Raw genomic sequence first — 13,738 nt, forward strand, 5'->3', positions numbered from 1 at the left:
TCAACTGACAAAGTTTCATGATCATAGGTCTAAAAGTATAAAAAAAAAAATATATATATATATATATATGCCCTTTCAACAACATTAAAACAAATGAAATGTCTGCAAAATTTAAAAAGTAGGTCACAGGTTTTTTAGCAACCTGGTACTTTTGGTTCATTTACCATCTGATCATCTCCAATTCTTTAAGGATGACAACCCATAAGTTTTTGTATAATGATTGACAATGATTAGCCAAGGGGTTCTTGAGTTATGGCCCATATTCTAAATCATTTACCCACACAGCACACCGCAAAAATGATCATAGCATTACTGGTAGCTCTTTGAGCCTTTAATGGCTCAGGAGAGCTAACAAGAAACACATGAACCACATCACTAACTTAAGTTAAGAAAATCAGTTCAGCATAAAGCTTGAAAAGTTTATCATGTTTATAGGGGATTACCTGAGGATGCTTCCATATGAATACACATGTATAAGAAAATGCTAAATTGGTGCTCTTGAGCAGAAAATTAAAAAAAAAATCTCTACATCTTCATTTGTAAAAATTTTTCCCCCATTGTGACCCTTTCATATCCCCGAGAGTCAATTAAGATTTATCAATGAAGAAACTTAAATCTACACATCCTGAGGATGCTTTCTGAATCCTTAATTAATAGCTAAATAAAACTTTGTTGTTCTTGATAAAATGATTTTTTTACTATTAATTATATATTCCTATGTTGATCCCCCATTGTGAACCCACCCGAAACCCAGGAACCCTTGGAACTATAATGTTATAAATAAGAAAAGTTTCTGCTAGCTAATTTTTAAAACCACATTTATTTTTTTTTTCTTTAGATTTCTTTTGGATTTGCAAACTGGTTAAGTTTGGAGATATCATTTCAATCTGAAATTCAAAAATTGCAGCAGAGTCAACAAAGTGGGGAAAACAAATGATGAAAAAAATGCAATGGAAAGAAAAAATTTAAAGCAATTCAAAGAATAATGCACTGGTTCCCTGCTCTCTGTGTCTTAGTGACTGGGATGTCATTTTTTATAATATAATGTTTGAAATATGAAAAACCAATCATAATTTATGTCAAAGTGATCACATGGAAAGTAAAAATTCTTGAAAGTTAGGTCAAACATGGAGGTCAAGGTGTTAAAAGCCATAGGATGATCAGAAACATCTTACTTCTAATAGGCTAATTACTTAGGATAACATTTTTGAAAAATTAGGTCAAATGTTACGGCCAAGATCATACGCTCAAAAAGCATAATATATTTAGGAAAGTTTTGTCACAAGTAATATAGACTTATGTAATATGGAAGCCCTATCTAATTTCTCTTGCAAAATTCATCATTAATTTAAAGTAATTTTAATATTAAAAGTAGGTCAAATTTCAAGGTCATTGGGTCAAAATTTATAGTATACTAGAAAAATGTCTTATCACAGGTAATCACTATTGTACATGCGAAATCCCTATAGGCTATCCCTTCTAATTCAAAAGTTATGAGTATGCAAGGTTATCATGTTGGACTGACAGATTAATGAAATTCCATAATTCCCACGCTTTCGCAAAAACAGGGGACAATATTGACATCTACAACATAAAGGCCACCAGAAATTACCCTCAATCAAATTCATAACATGTAAATACTTTTTACTTACATCACTCATCAGTTTTGTGCTGATATATCTGTGCACATGTAAACACAGTTACAACTTACATTCGTTAACAAGACACTGACTGCAGAATTCAAATGGACATTTTGTGATGTTAATGGAGTAATTCACACACGCTAAATCAATCGAATGATTTTAAACTTGCGTGAATTAACCCTTGTTAGAATAAAGTTAACTTCTTACTTTCGTCTTCGACAGGTGGTCTATATTTATAAAGCGTTTCTCTGACTTCGACTCGAAGTGCACACTAAAACCCGCACATATCATGCAGATTGATAATCCATCTGCAGAGTGCATATCCAACTGTTCAATTTTCTTTATGTGAACTTTTCTAATCTTTTCATATTAACTGCCCAATTCTTGTCTAAAATTAAATTAATAAATGATTAATATTTTTGTGTGTGTGTCTGCATAGAGGGTACGTACATGTATTAGGACCGGTATATAAAAATTACATTTTCATATCAGCAATCTTGCTACAGTTATACACGTAACGTTTACATATCGTGGTATTTTTGTTGACATCCGTTTATCAATTAATTTCGCAGTAAACTTGGTAAACAAGATCTCAAATACCCCCCCCCCTCCCTTTCCGATCGGTCTGTTAACATGTAGTGGTTAATTTTTAAATTGTAAATTTTTAGACAAGGAAAGTAGATATGCCAGTCAGTCTTCAAACTTACATGTTTTTGATAATGATAGGATGTAAATGATAGGAATATCAAAGTCTAAACCATTAAACAAAAGTCAAATTTCTTACCCATCCCCCGTTTATCTTATAAATCGATTTATGAACTATCATACCATTATTTTCATTTTACATTACACTCATTTATCAGTTTATATTTATTGAGAAAATTTAACTGTGAAACTTAATATGCTTAACTTATTCATAAACATAATTTTATAAAACATACGTTGATGTATTTTTCATTTTCATGATTTTTGAAAAGGATTTCAGTCACTCTCAATAAACAATCTAATTAAAATTAGATCCTTTACGCTCCTTTATTTTGTTATGTCGCTGTAAGGATCTAACAACTCCCCGTCCGAGGTCACCTCAGAATGAACTTTGATGAAAATCAGTTAACCAATGAAAAATAACCAATGACGTCAACGATCGACCAATGAGAAAGTGTTTGTTATAGGCTTATCGCTCGGTGTTTAAAAATGGCTGCGCCCATAGAGAAAGTTGCGAATTCGCTTAATATACAGTTGAAGCCCCAACAGCTGGAAATTTTGCAGAGTCTGCTTGATGGTAAAGACTGTATGGCGGTTTTACCAACTGGATTCGGTAAATCACTACCTTATCAACTTCTTCCGTTGGTACAGAGGGAAATCGGCGAAACTGGGATCGTTCTTGTTTGTTGTCCCCTTCTTTCTTTGATGAAAGATCAGGTCGAGAGAGTAAATGCCATTAAAGGTGTAACGGCAGCATATAAAGGTATACATTAATATTTTGTACATTTTTTTTTGGGGGGGGGGGGTCTTTATGAATGAAAAGTGAAAATGTAGATTGAAATAGCTAAATAAATCTTCATGTCAGAGGTAAATAAAGCTACAAAGGTAATTCTATCTGCTATTAGCTATATGTACTTTCAGATTATATTACACCTGGTAATTTCTATTCAATCTAATTTTTTTACTTAAAAGAACCTATTCATGTTCAACAAAAATGATAAACTGAAACTTATCATAGATATTTTGTGACTTTAAGATATGTCTAATAAATTATAAAGCATTTTGTCCAAGAGAGCCCTTTTCTTCTACCTTATATAGTAAAACATCACAAAAAACTTCTTTGGTCTACACTAAACATTTATATGCCTGCTTTCCTAAGATCACCTGCTGCATGTTATTCACATATTTAAAGCATTCCCTACTTTTTCAGGTCAAGGTCTAGATACAGAGATTTTAAGTGGCAAGACCGACATCATATTTGGAAGTCCGGAGTCACTGTTAGGTGACTGGCGGACTGAATTACAACAGCTCAATGTCACTACAATTGTGATAGATGAATTTCATCTGATATCCACATGGTAAGGTTTTTTAAACTTAATTTTATTTTTGAAATATGTTCAAAGAATTCTAAAGTGAATGTTAAAAATATTTCTCAATCTGCTTCATTGTTTTGGTCGTCAACTCTTATTGTAAAGTTCTACAAGTGTATTAGCTCACCTGAGCTGACATTATTGGAACAGAGATGCTGAGCTTGTCTGTTTGTAAACTTTTAACATTTTTGATTCATCTTTTTTTTAAATCATGACCCTGGGGGGTCAGGTAGGATAGGGCCACATTATGGAAATTCACAGTCAGAAATATGTAAATAGCCTTTGTTTGTGTAGATTCATTTTTTATCAAATCATAATCTTGCAATATTGTCCATACTAAGGCCTCCTGTTTATGACCATTAAGCCCTGTTTTGGTAATAAATCCTTATCTTATTTATTCATATATTTCAGGGGACAAGATGATGAACATTTACACAAGAAAGCATTTAGGAAATGGTTTGGTGCTCTTGGAGAATTACGATCCATCTTTCCAAATGCATCACTGCTTGCCCTCAGTGCCACTTGCACATTGAAAGTACAGAAGCGTGTTTTGAAACAGGTATCCTTTAAGCCAGATTTTACATTTGTGTACATGTCACCGGACAAAAGAAACATCAAGTATGTTGTAAAGAAAGTGGCAAATGACATTGAAATGGCAATGACATGGTTAGTTGATGGACTGGTGAACATGGGAAGCCTTTTTCCAAGAACACTTATTTATTGTAAATCAATTAGTGATGTGGCAAAGATTTATGATTATGTGACAGACGAATTGCCAGAGGACTTGTGCTCACACATAGCTATGTATCATTCAGAGACTGAAGAAGCTATCAAAGAAACTGTGTTATTGTCCATTCGGGAGAAAGACAGCCCCATAAGAGTTATCGTTTCCACTAACGCTTTGGGTATGGGGGTGGATTTTAAAGATCTACACAGCATTATTTTATTTGGTCCTCCTCATTCTATACTTGAAGTGGTGCAGGAAATTGGACGTGCTGGGAGAGATGGCGAAAAGTCTGTGTCTTTGCTTCTTTATAATTCCCATCATCTTGCCCGATGTGACCCAGAAGTAAAGAAACTTTTTAAGAGCAAGGACTGCCGAAGAATACAGATGATGGAATCATTTCTTAAGGAAAGTGAACTTGATAAAGTGAAATCTTATGCAGGAAATTGTTCATGCTGTGATATATGTCAGAAGAACTGTTTATGCGGGGATTGTTCTCAACTGTCATTGGAGAAATTGTTTTTAGGGAATCAAGTGACTCCTCCTGATGAAAATGAACTTTCAGAAGATTCCGATTCTGGCGAATAAACTTTCTTGACATAGGAAAACAAGAAATCTGTGAGCCATTGCAGTGAAAATTTATCAGGACAGACAGCCACAAATATAGACACAAAAACTAAAACGGTATACCTCTCTCCTCCTTGGTAATAATTATGGGAAACGCTTACTAGTATTATTTCATCTGGTGTACATGATATATTTTATGATGTAATTAAATGTTCAGTAAAATAATCTACATTTTAGAGTTATTAATAAATATCTCTACAATTTCAGTAAAATCATCATGAATTGATCATGATTTTTTTAACAAGTCTAGACATTAATTTGGTCTTGTTATCCATGTTATCATTAACTTTGAAATTGAAAATCCCTATTTTGATCTTCAAGTAAAAAGTCAACACCACACACTGATCTATCATCATTTACCAAACAGGGGTTGGCACAAAGATTTTTCAAGTCAAAACTTTTTGCCCAACATGAACTTTAGATTTAGAAAAAAAAGTATGAAAACAATTAACAATCACAAATACTTTTGACCAGTTGTGGAATTTTATTTTTGTTGTATTAAAGAGATGTCCTCTAGCAATAAAATTCACTAGCTCTGAGCATTTAACTGTAGGATATGCCAGCCCCTGGCAGGAAAACGATAATTACACATGTATGTCACATGTGCCAAAAGAAGGTATTATTACTTAGGCCAGAAGAGAGTATACTGGGTACTTGTTTCCTGACCCCCCAAAAATATTAAAAAACTTATTTTCCAAAACTCAATAAATTTTAAACACAACAACACTAAAATTAAAAGTTTACAAAGCAAGTTTGTTCATCAAGATTTAAGAAGTAAAGGTATCCTATACATGTGTGATATATTTTCTAGATTCTTAGAAGAAATTTCAGAAACATAAAAAAAAACTTATTGGGTCGGATGGTAAAATGTTGGGTAGGTCAGGTTACAGGAACCAAGAGAATTTTTTTGGCCTTGGTAAATAAAAGCAAGCAGAGTTACAAGGTTAATAATTATATATATATATATACTGAAATTGTTGAATACAGGAAAAAATGCATTTTTGAAACTAATATTTATAGCCCAATGGTGAAACATTGCATAAAATATTTTCACTGCACAAGTTCAAACATTTAAGAATTTAATATTTAAATCATTTATACAAAATATAGACACACTTATCAAAAACGTCAATGAAGTTATTAATCTCGGACTCATGCCTATGATGCCACTTATAACACCTTTCCTGCTTTAAATGCATGTAGGTATGTCAATACATAGCAGACTACTAAGACAAATGCTCATTGACTAAATAACCAATAAGGTATGCATCACAATTTCATAGATTCTCAGACAAATGTTGACTAAATAATGAATAAGGTATGCATTACAATATCATAGTGTAATGGAATGGTGAATTCAAAATTTACAGTCTCGTAGTCTTCCATATGGCGACCATGGTCTATGGCGATGCAGCATGGTTGACAAGCCTTGGGAACAATTGGAAAATGGGTTCCTGTCTAAACCAGTTGTTTTTACTTTTAACTTCCTGTTTTCATCTATCTGTAAAATATTGTTCTCCAGTAAATCCTTTACCACTTTCTCAACATCAGTTGCATAGGATGGAAGATGATGAAATCCTTTCCTTTGACCAAAATCACCTGCCTCCTCGAATTGTTTTGTGAATTGAACGAGCAAAGGATACTCTTTGGAATGTTTTAGTATACTTTCCTTGGTTTTGTGCCCAGTACAAGAGGCTTTGCTGTCTCTATTCAGCATTTCAATGTACTCATCCAAAGCAATGTTGTTGTTCTTGCCTCCTTGGATATTTACAAAGCGGTTCACTATAAATCGTTCCTCTTGGTCAGCATTTAGAAGTCCTGAAGACAGAGCTGTGGTATGAATAGAGCAAATGGAATATTTGATTTTATTTGTTTTGTGGTAAATTGGAAGCTCATACTTTGCAGATCTTACACATCTTCCCCCATCCCCCATATCTACAGCACTGTCAAAGTTACGGTGAAGCATAATGAGTTTAAAAAGCATCAACACATAATCGTGTAGTTCATCACTGCTGCATTTGCTCTTTTTCTTTCCTTGACTTAAAGAAACATCATGTGTTCCTGACTCGTGCGCTTTCAAAGAACTCACTCTTTTATAATCTTTTTCACAATGATGACATTTAAAACGACCATTTTCCAATGTAGAAGTCCAGTAGTTTTCCTCATGCTGAGGATTTTCAAGAACACTCCTAATTTCCTCACAAATATCTTGGCCATCTTCAAAGAACCATTTTTCCACCAGCTCCCTACACACATCATTCAACCACTGAAGGCTGTCATTGGGTCTCATTTGTGAAAAATCTGGAAGTGGAAGATCATTCATATCGACTGACCCTAGCTTGTCCATAAAGAGCACTACACAGATGGCATCAAGAATAGTATAATACAGCATCTTGTATGCTCTGTACGCATTCTTTACTGGTCCTTTAGCACTTCTATGTCCCAAAAGGTTCCTGTAATAGTGGGCAGTACATGGGTCACCTGCCATGCTAGTGCTGTACGTCAGCTTATAAATGGCCTGCAAAATTAGAATTAATAAAAAATTTTCCTTTAAAAAAATTTTGCATCTAGGAAATAGGAATTCAATCCAATAGTTTAACAGAACATAGTATATGTACCCAGTATTTCGTTTCAAAAGAATTTTTAAAATATTTATTCAAACGAAGTTATAACAAAAACCTTCTTAATCTGTAAGAAGTAAATCGGTAAGCAAATATTCATTGACTGCCTTTATAATAACCTTTTCTTTTAAAGAAAGTATCTTATAAGATATTTATTGTATAGTATCTGTAATGATATGGGCAATTTTCATTTAAATTTTACTTACTTCGAGAAAATTCATCAATCTGTGAAAGTCTTCTGATTTTGAAATGAATCCCTCTAGTCGTCCTTTTGATGTCAATGAATCCTTAAGTGCAACCTGGGCACATTGTATTCTCTCATCAGTGAGACGATCGCCTTTAAAGAAGACACAATGGCTTTCAAAATGTTGCATCTTTGGTTGCTTTAGTTCATGATCAAAGAATATAATGAAAACCAAAATTGTTAATATCTACAGTTAACATATCTTGGAAGTATTTAAATGCCTAATTGACATACCTCCAAAGAAAACAGCATCAACAACCTCTTCATTCTCCAATGGGACATACAGGTCTGTCAGATGCCTAAGGAGCCGAATCACTTCATCGGTTTTATTTTCATTCGTATCAAAGAGTCCCAATGAATACTGAAAAAAAAAATCAGCTCTTGTTAATCATACATGTATTACCTGTATTTACAAGTTGTAAATTTAAATTTAAAAAGTTTAAATGTGCATCTTACTTGTGTTGTTTTTATTCCTGCGAAAGCTGAATGTTCATGATCCAAATGCTTCGGAAAAATTTTCTCAAAGTGTTTTGACACTTGGGGAACATGTCTAATTATGGCTGAGGCAAAAACAAATGTAAGCTCCTTCAATAACTGTGTTTGTTCAAGAAGAGAGGGGATGTATGTGATGTTTTCTTCATATCCACTTGACCCCACTGGACTCGTGGTGCTGTACCTGTCAACAATGGCATAGATTTGGAACAAATGGAGACTCTCTGTTTTTCTCTCACTGGTTCGATACGAAGGTAGAATGTCTTTGTCCCAATTGTCACCCACCAACTGGTATTTTTGGGGAACCTCTTCCTTGTTTGTCCATTTTATCTGTAAATATTTAATTCTGGTATAGCATGTTTTTTTGGATTGACGGAACAGAGATTTTTGTGTGACCAACTAGCCAAAAATGCTTCAATCTGCTGATAACACTTCAATATTGTACAATCTGGAGGCTTTTTTGAAGAGGAAAAAGTTAGAACTTTATACTAGGTTTAATTATAAAAAATAAATTGTAAGATACGAATTACCCAGTAATCAGCTACTCAAGATATACTTGTAATTCTATTATCTTTAATTTGCTGGAACAATTAATGCTTTTTAATAAAAGCAGACCTTACATTATATTTATTTATTTTGTGAATAAATGTAAACTACTAGTACACCTAACAGTACTTTTACAGTTAAACTGTTATGAATTTGTTTACATGTGTTCACTTTAAAAAAAAAGTTGCAAAAAGCAAAACCTTGCTGGAAAAAATTTAATACCTTTAGGGTTTTGAGTTCTTCATCCAACTTATCCTGCCAACTTGTCAGTTTATTGTGTAGTGTCTGGGGATGAACACACAGTCCAACCTTACAAAGTGATTCAATGGTCTGTAATAAAAATAACAGTTTAGGTTTTATTTGCCTCACTTCAAACAAAGCTTATAATTTTAATTTATGAAAGCTGAGGGAAAATAACCTAAAAATGTAGAATCATCCCCTCAATTGCACTTACTCTTTGAGTACAACCACCACGAGCAAGGATAAATGCTGTCATGTAGTGTAGAGCAGACATTTCTTGATTTCTGCCATGCAGACATATAGCACTGGAGAGCATCACATGAAAGAAGGGTTTGCTGCAAATCACTGGGGGAGGATTTTGCACCATGGATGATATTATAGAAACAGTATGAGGACATCTGTTCTGAAGGTCTTGACACAGATTCTCCCACTGAAAGTTAATGAAATCTTCATAATCTTTCTTTTGAAGAAATGAACCAGACCCTCGATGACATATTTTGCGGCACTCATCCTCCATTAATTTGGCCACTGCATTCACCACAATGTCGGGATTTTGCTGACACAAAGTGTTCACAATAGTCTTGTCTACATTTTTGTTGTCTACTATTGCTTTACAAATAACTTTGTGTGAAGGGGATACAACAAGCACAGACTTTTTCCCACTTGGATAATTAATAGACACCTACAAAGAACCAATAATACAGATATAAAAATTTTAATCCTATTTTGTCCTTAATACAAACCAAATTACCAAGTATACTTAAAGACTTTATATTTGATGCATGGCTTTCTTTTGAGTTTTTGAACAGATTAATTTTCCAAATTATTAGATTCAATTTTTTACTTCTCAAAAAGAAATATCGATATAAATATTAATTATATTAATTAATTTAATAATCAATATGAATATTAATTATTCTATATATATATATAGAATTATTGTTTGAATGACTTATATACATGTATATCTTGGTAGGAAGAAATGCAGTCTTACCATATCAAGCTAACCATGGAAAGTTGTAAACTGGTCTGAACAAACAGGAAATTCTTGAAGTAATTAACTGGAAATAACTGCAACAAATTCAAAAGTAATAACCAACAATTGCAACAAAAGGCAATAACGCTCATCTGATTCACCAGTCCATGCACCTGCTGTCCTTCAGAAAACAGGTTTTATAATTTCCCTAATATATAATTCCTTTCTATAATTTTGATCCCTTAGTGTGGACCCATCCTCGCCCCTAGTGACCATGAATCATTTACAGCCATACTTTTGATGGGATGTGGCGAATATGGGTCCTCACTAAAAGTTTCGTCTGTTCATTTAAATTTATCAAACATGAAATTCACACATAATATATGCATGTAAATCCCCTTGTACTTTATAGATCTTATTAAAAAGTTACTTAGGCTAAAAAAAAATAATATGTTTGTTTCCTGTACCATTCACAAAAAAACAAGGGTTGGGAGCTTGGGATTTTTTGTAATTTTAATTTTTTTTTGCATACGAATGGTCAAACATCCCCAAACATTTCATGTCTCAAGTTAAGCTACAGTTAATTTTTTTAAATAAATGGAATTAGCTGATTGATCAAATACTGTTTTGCCATTTGGAAGAAACAAATCCACCTGGGGTAATTTAATTGAATGGGTCAGACGGGTCACAGCTAGGAAACAAATATACCAGGTAATTTTTTCTAAGCCTTATGTCAGATAATAAAACTTTTCATTTTATTGTGGCCTAGCAGACCTACATATACACCACTGGGGCCATCAATTGAACAAAATTGAATCTACACTTTTTAAAGACAAATGGATGGATGACTGACAAATTTTGATCGAAAGCTCTCGAGTCTGCTCATGTGAGGAAAATAACAAAACATAAAATAGAAAATTTGATTAGGTCAACCAAACAGTCATATGTTCAAAATGCTAAATATTATATATGTTCAATCTCTTGAAAAATATATATAATTCCAACCAAACTAGAAATGTACTTCCTGTATAGCTTTCACAATTAATGAATGTTCTGGATGACCATTGAATATGAAGCATGCATATAACACAACAAAAAATTGATAGTTCTAAGTCTCACCTCTACTTCTCCTTGACCTTGAATAAATGGACTGCAGGATTTTTCAATTTGTTTCTCGATATCTGAAATAAATAAAAATATGACATGAAAAATAAATTCATTATGATTTTTCTTACTGTGGTTTCATCAATATTCATTGAGCACCAAATTTCGTGGATTTCGTTGTTGAGCAGATCCACAAATTCAAATGTTCATTGAAATACGAAATATGACATTCATTTGTATAAACAATGCTTTTGTCAACGAAATTTCGTATCCTCGAAAACGTCTGATTTTCAAAATCCACGAAAATTGATGCCAACGAAAATTGATGAAACCACAGTATGCGTTTATCATGTTCATGATTTTTGTTTTTAATCAATATGCACAGTACATTTACAACGAGTGTGCAAATTTTACAAAGTTGATTTTACCATGATCTTATTTGAAATTAGACTTTTACATAGTAAATCGGCTAATGCCCTATCATTATCAGATTAAAATACCTTCACTGGGGTTATCTTTTATGGTCACAAAAGATAACGATTTCCTAGCTGGCCTTTTGTTTTCTTTGTCATCAGGAACTGTAATATTAATGATTTATATGATAGGAATTAGGAAATACTAATTTGGGGATTTTGCATACCGATAATTCTTACATATATAGTAGGTGCTGGCATGAAAAAAGCTCAATGGCCCTGAGTGCCGAGTACAGGACAACATACCTTGTTTTGTCTTTGGTGCAATGGGGACATAAGCACTGCATCCAGGCTGTCCAAAAGTTACAGGTTGAGGCAGCTGTCAATTGAATATGATAATAAATGTTCAAAACACAAGTCAGAATGAAATGATTATTGCATTATTATGACATATGAAGTGAAGTATGAATGGATTTTATAATAGAAGGTGGAATCGGGAATGGCAATCTTAAAATCAAGTTTATAAGCACATAGAACCTCACATCACTAAAAAAAAAAATTACAGAATGACCAAATATTAAAAATTCATAAAAACAATCTTGGGTGGTAAAAGAACTTAATAGACTCCCTAACAATTTAGTCCCTGTTTGGAAGATCTTAATAAACAGTAAAAATCAAATGTATTGGTCAATAAATCATTTTCCCTAAAAGAAAAAATATGTACATTCCCTTTTAGTAAACCAGTGAGATTACATCATTACATGAATTCAATATTTTAGAATTTGAGAAATTCATTTTGGTATTATGAATCTATAACCAAAAAACATTTTCCTTCTGAAAAATAAACATGATAAAACAAACTGTATGCTTATTATTATATGTACCTCGACTTCTCTTGAACAGGTATTGATGGGAACGTGTAGGGGTCGCAGCTTTACAGGTGTAACTTTTCTTACAGGTAGTAGTGGTTTCAAGGGAGCTTCAGCTTTGGTTCTTTTAAAATCGATCCTTGGTGATCCTTCTATTTCTCTTTTAATTCTTATCATTGACAATTTGGATGGTGAAAGAGCGCAGAAACTAAACCTGTACATTAAATGAGACTGTGAGCAAAAACTTTTTAAAAACAATACAATTGTGATTTTGCTTTTGGACAGTAACAATGCGAGACTTTTACAATCTTTATCAACTGATTAGAGTGTAATCATTTACAATCTGGATATTTATTTCCTGCTTTTCTTTTATGGAGCATAGATGCAATTACATATATATTCATAAATTTCCAACCCGGCCTTATTTTAAAAGTGATTGACAGTCAATGAACATGCCATAATTTACATGATTCTTCAAAACAACATACAAGTTAAATTAATGAATTTTTATCTGTGAAGGTTAAGATTGTGTCAATATAATTGGGAGTTTATAATATACGTGTACATTCAAGAAAATTAAGGTAATTTTATGCAAATGGTGTTATTAAAAGTTTTATAGTGCTTAAGAAAATTATGTTTCCTGTAACAATCCCCAAATAACAATCCCCAAATAATGGGTCAAATCTCCTCACTGAATTAACCACGTGTGATATTTTCAAAGCCAAGGGGCAGCCAACATTACAGCACTAGCAGAAAACAACATGGCAGCAGAAAAACTGGCTTTTTTCTTAAAAATTATGTACTACGTAGTAGGTGGACATATTTTATAACAAGACCGAAGACTTGTTTTTTATGGATAAGTTACATCAGCTGGTTGATTAAACATAAAACATGGCAGAAAAATTCCACACGGGGTATTTTATTTTAAACTTACCTTTCCATTGTAGATTGAAGATTTGATCTTAAATTTTCCCTCAATGTTTTGGCATTATTTTCCAATTTCAGCACCTTTTCTACATTCCTGAAACACGTCTGACACACACCCGAGTCGGAGGGAAAACACATGTCCCCAATATCACACACATTCTTCACTAATCCAATTCTTTCAGGTGTAAGTTTTAGTTTTTTATCTAAAAACTTTTGTATAGTTACTTTTCCTTCATT

At 33.0% G+C, this 13,738-nt stretch overlaps 2 protein-coding genes across 2 annotated transcripts; one reads left to right on the forward strand and one right to left on the reverse strand.

Moving 5' to 3' along the window:
• Positions 1–2,648: 2,648 nt before the first annotated feature.
• Positions 2,649–5,187, forward strand: LOC134244134 (ATP-dependent DNA helicase RecQ-like). Its single transcript, XM_062726412.1, has 3 exons — positions 2,649–3,111; positions 3,559–3,706; positions 4,130–5,187. Exons 1-3 carry the CDS (start codon positions 2,838–2,840, stop codon positions 5,028–5,030), a joined length of 1,323 nt encoding a protein of 440 aa, XP_062582396.1. The 5' UTR covers positions 2,649–2,837; the 3' UTR covers positions 5,031–5,187.
• Positions 5,188–5,382: 195 nt separating this feature from the next.
• Positions 5,383–11,341, reverse strand: LOC134244133 (uncharacterized). Its single transcript, XM_062726410.1, has 8 exons — positions 11,308–11,341; positions 10,207–10,283; positions 9,427–9,894; positions 9,195–9,302; positions 8,391–8,756; positions 8,169–8,295; positions 7,897–8,027; positions 5,383–7,587 (listed from the first exon to the last, which is right to left on the reverse strand). The coding sequence occupies exons 2-8, from the start codon at positions 10,207–10,209 to the stop codon at positions 6,427–6,429; spliced, it is 2,364 nt and encodes a 787-aa protein (XP_062582394.1). The 5' UTR covers positions 10,210–10,283; positions 11,308–11,341; the 3' UTR covers positions 5,383–6,426.
• Positions 11,342–13,738: the final 2,397 nt, after the last annotated feature.

The sequence above is a fragment of the Saccostrea cucullata genome, unplaced genomic scaffold, assembly GCF_032062105.1.
Source record: "Saccostrea cucullata isolate Sc308-1 unplaced genomic scaffold, CSIRO_AGI_Scuc_v1 ctg2432, whole genome shotgun sequence".
NCBI lineage: Eukaryota > Metazoa > Mollusca > Bivalvia > Ostreida > Ostreidae > Saccostrea > Saccostrea cuccullata.

Bases quoted from the DNA above. Each gene is read 5' to 3' on its own strand.
- LOC134244134 (XM_062726412.1), top strand. From the start codon at position 2,838: ATGGCTGCGCCCATAGAGAAAGTTGCGAATTCGCTTAATATACAGTTG. The intron at 3,112-3,558 runs GTATACATTAAT...CTACTTTTTCAG, and splicing joins TGTAACGGCAGCATATAAAG to GTCAAGGTCTAGATACAGAG. The intron at 3,707-4,129 runs GTAAGGTTTTTT...CATATATTTCAG, and splicing joins TTTCATCTGATATCCACATG to GGGACAAGATGATGAACATT.
- LOC134244133 (XM_062726410.1), bottom strand. The intron at 8,296-8,390 runs GTAAGATGCACA...TTTTTTTTTCAG, and splicing joins CAGGAATAAAAACAACACAA to TATTCATTGGGACTCTTTGA. The intron at 7,588-7,896 runs GTAAGTAAAATT...CTAATTTTGCAG, and splicing joins GATTGATGAATTTTCTCGAA to GCCATTTATAAGCTGACGTA.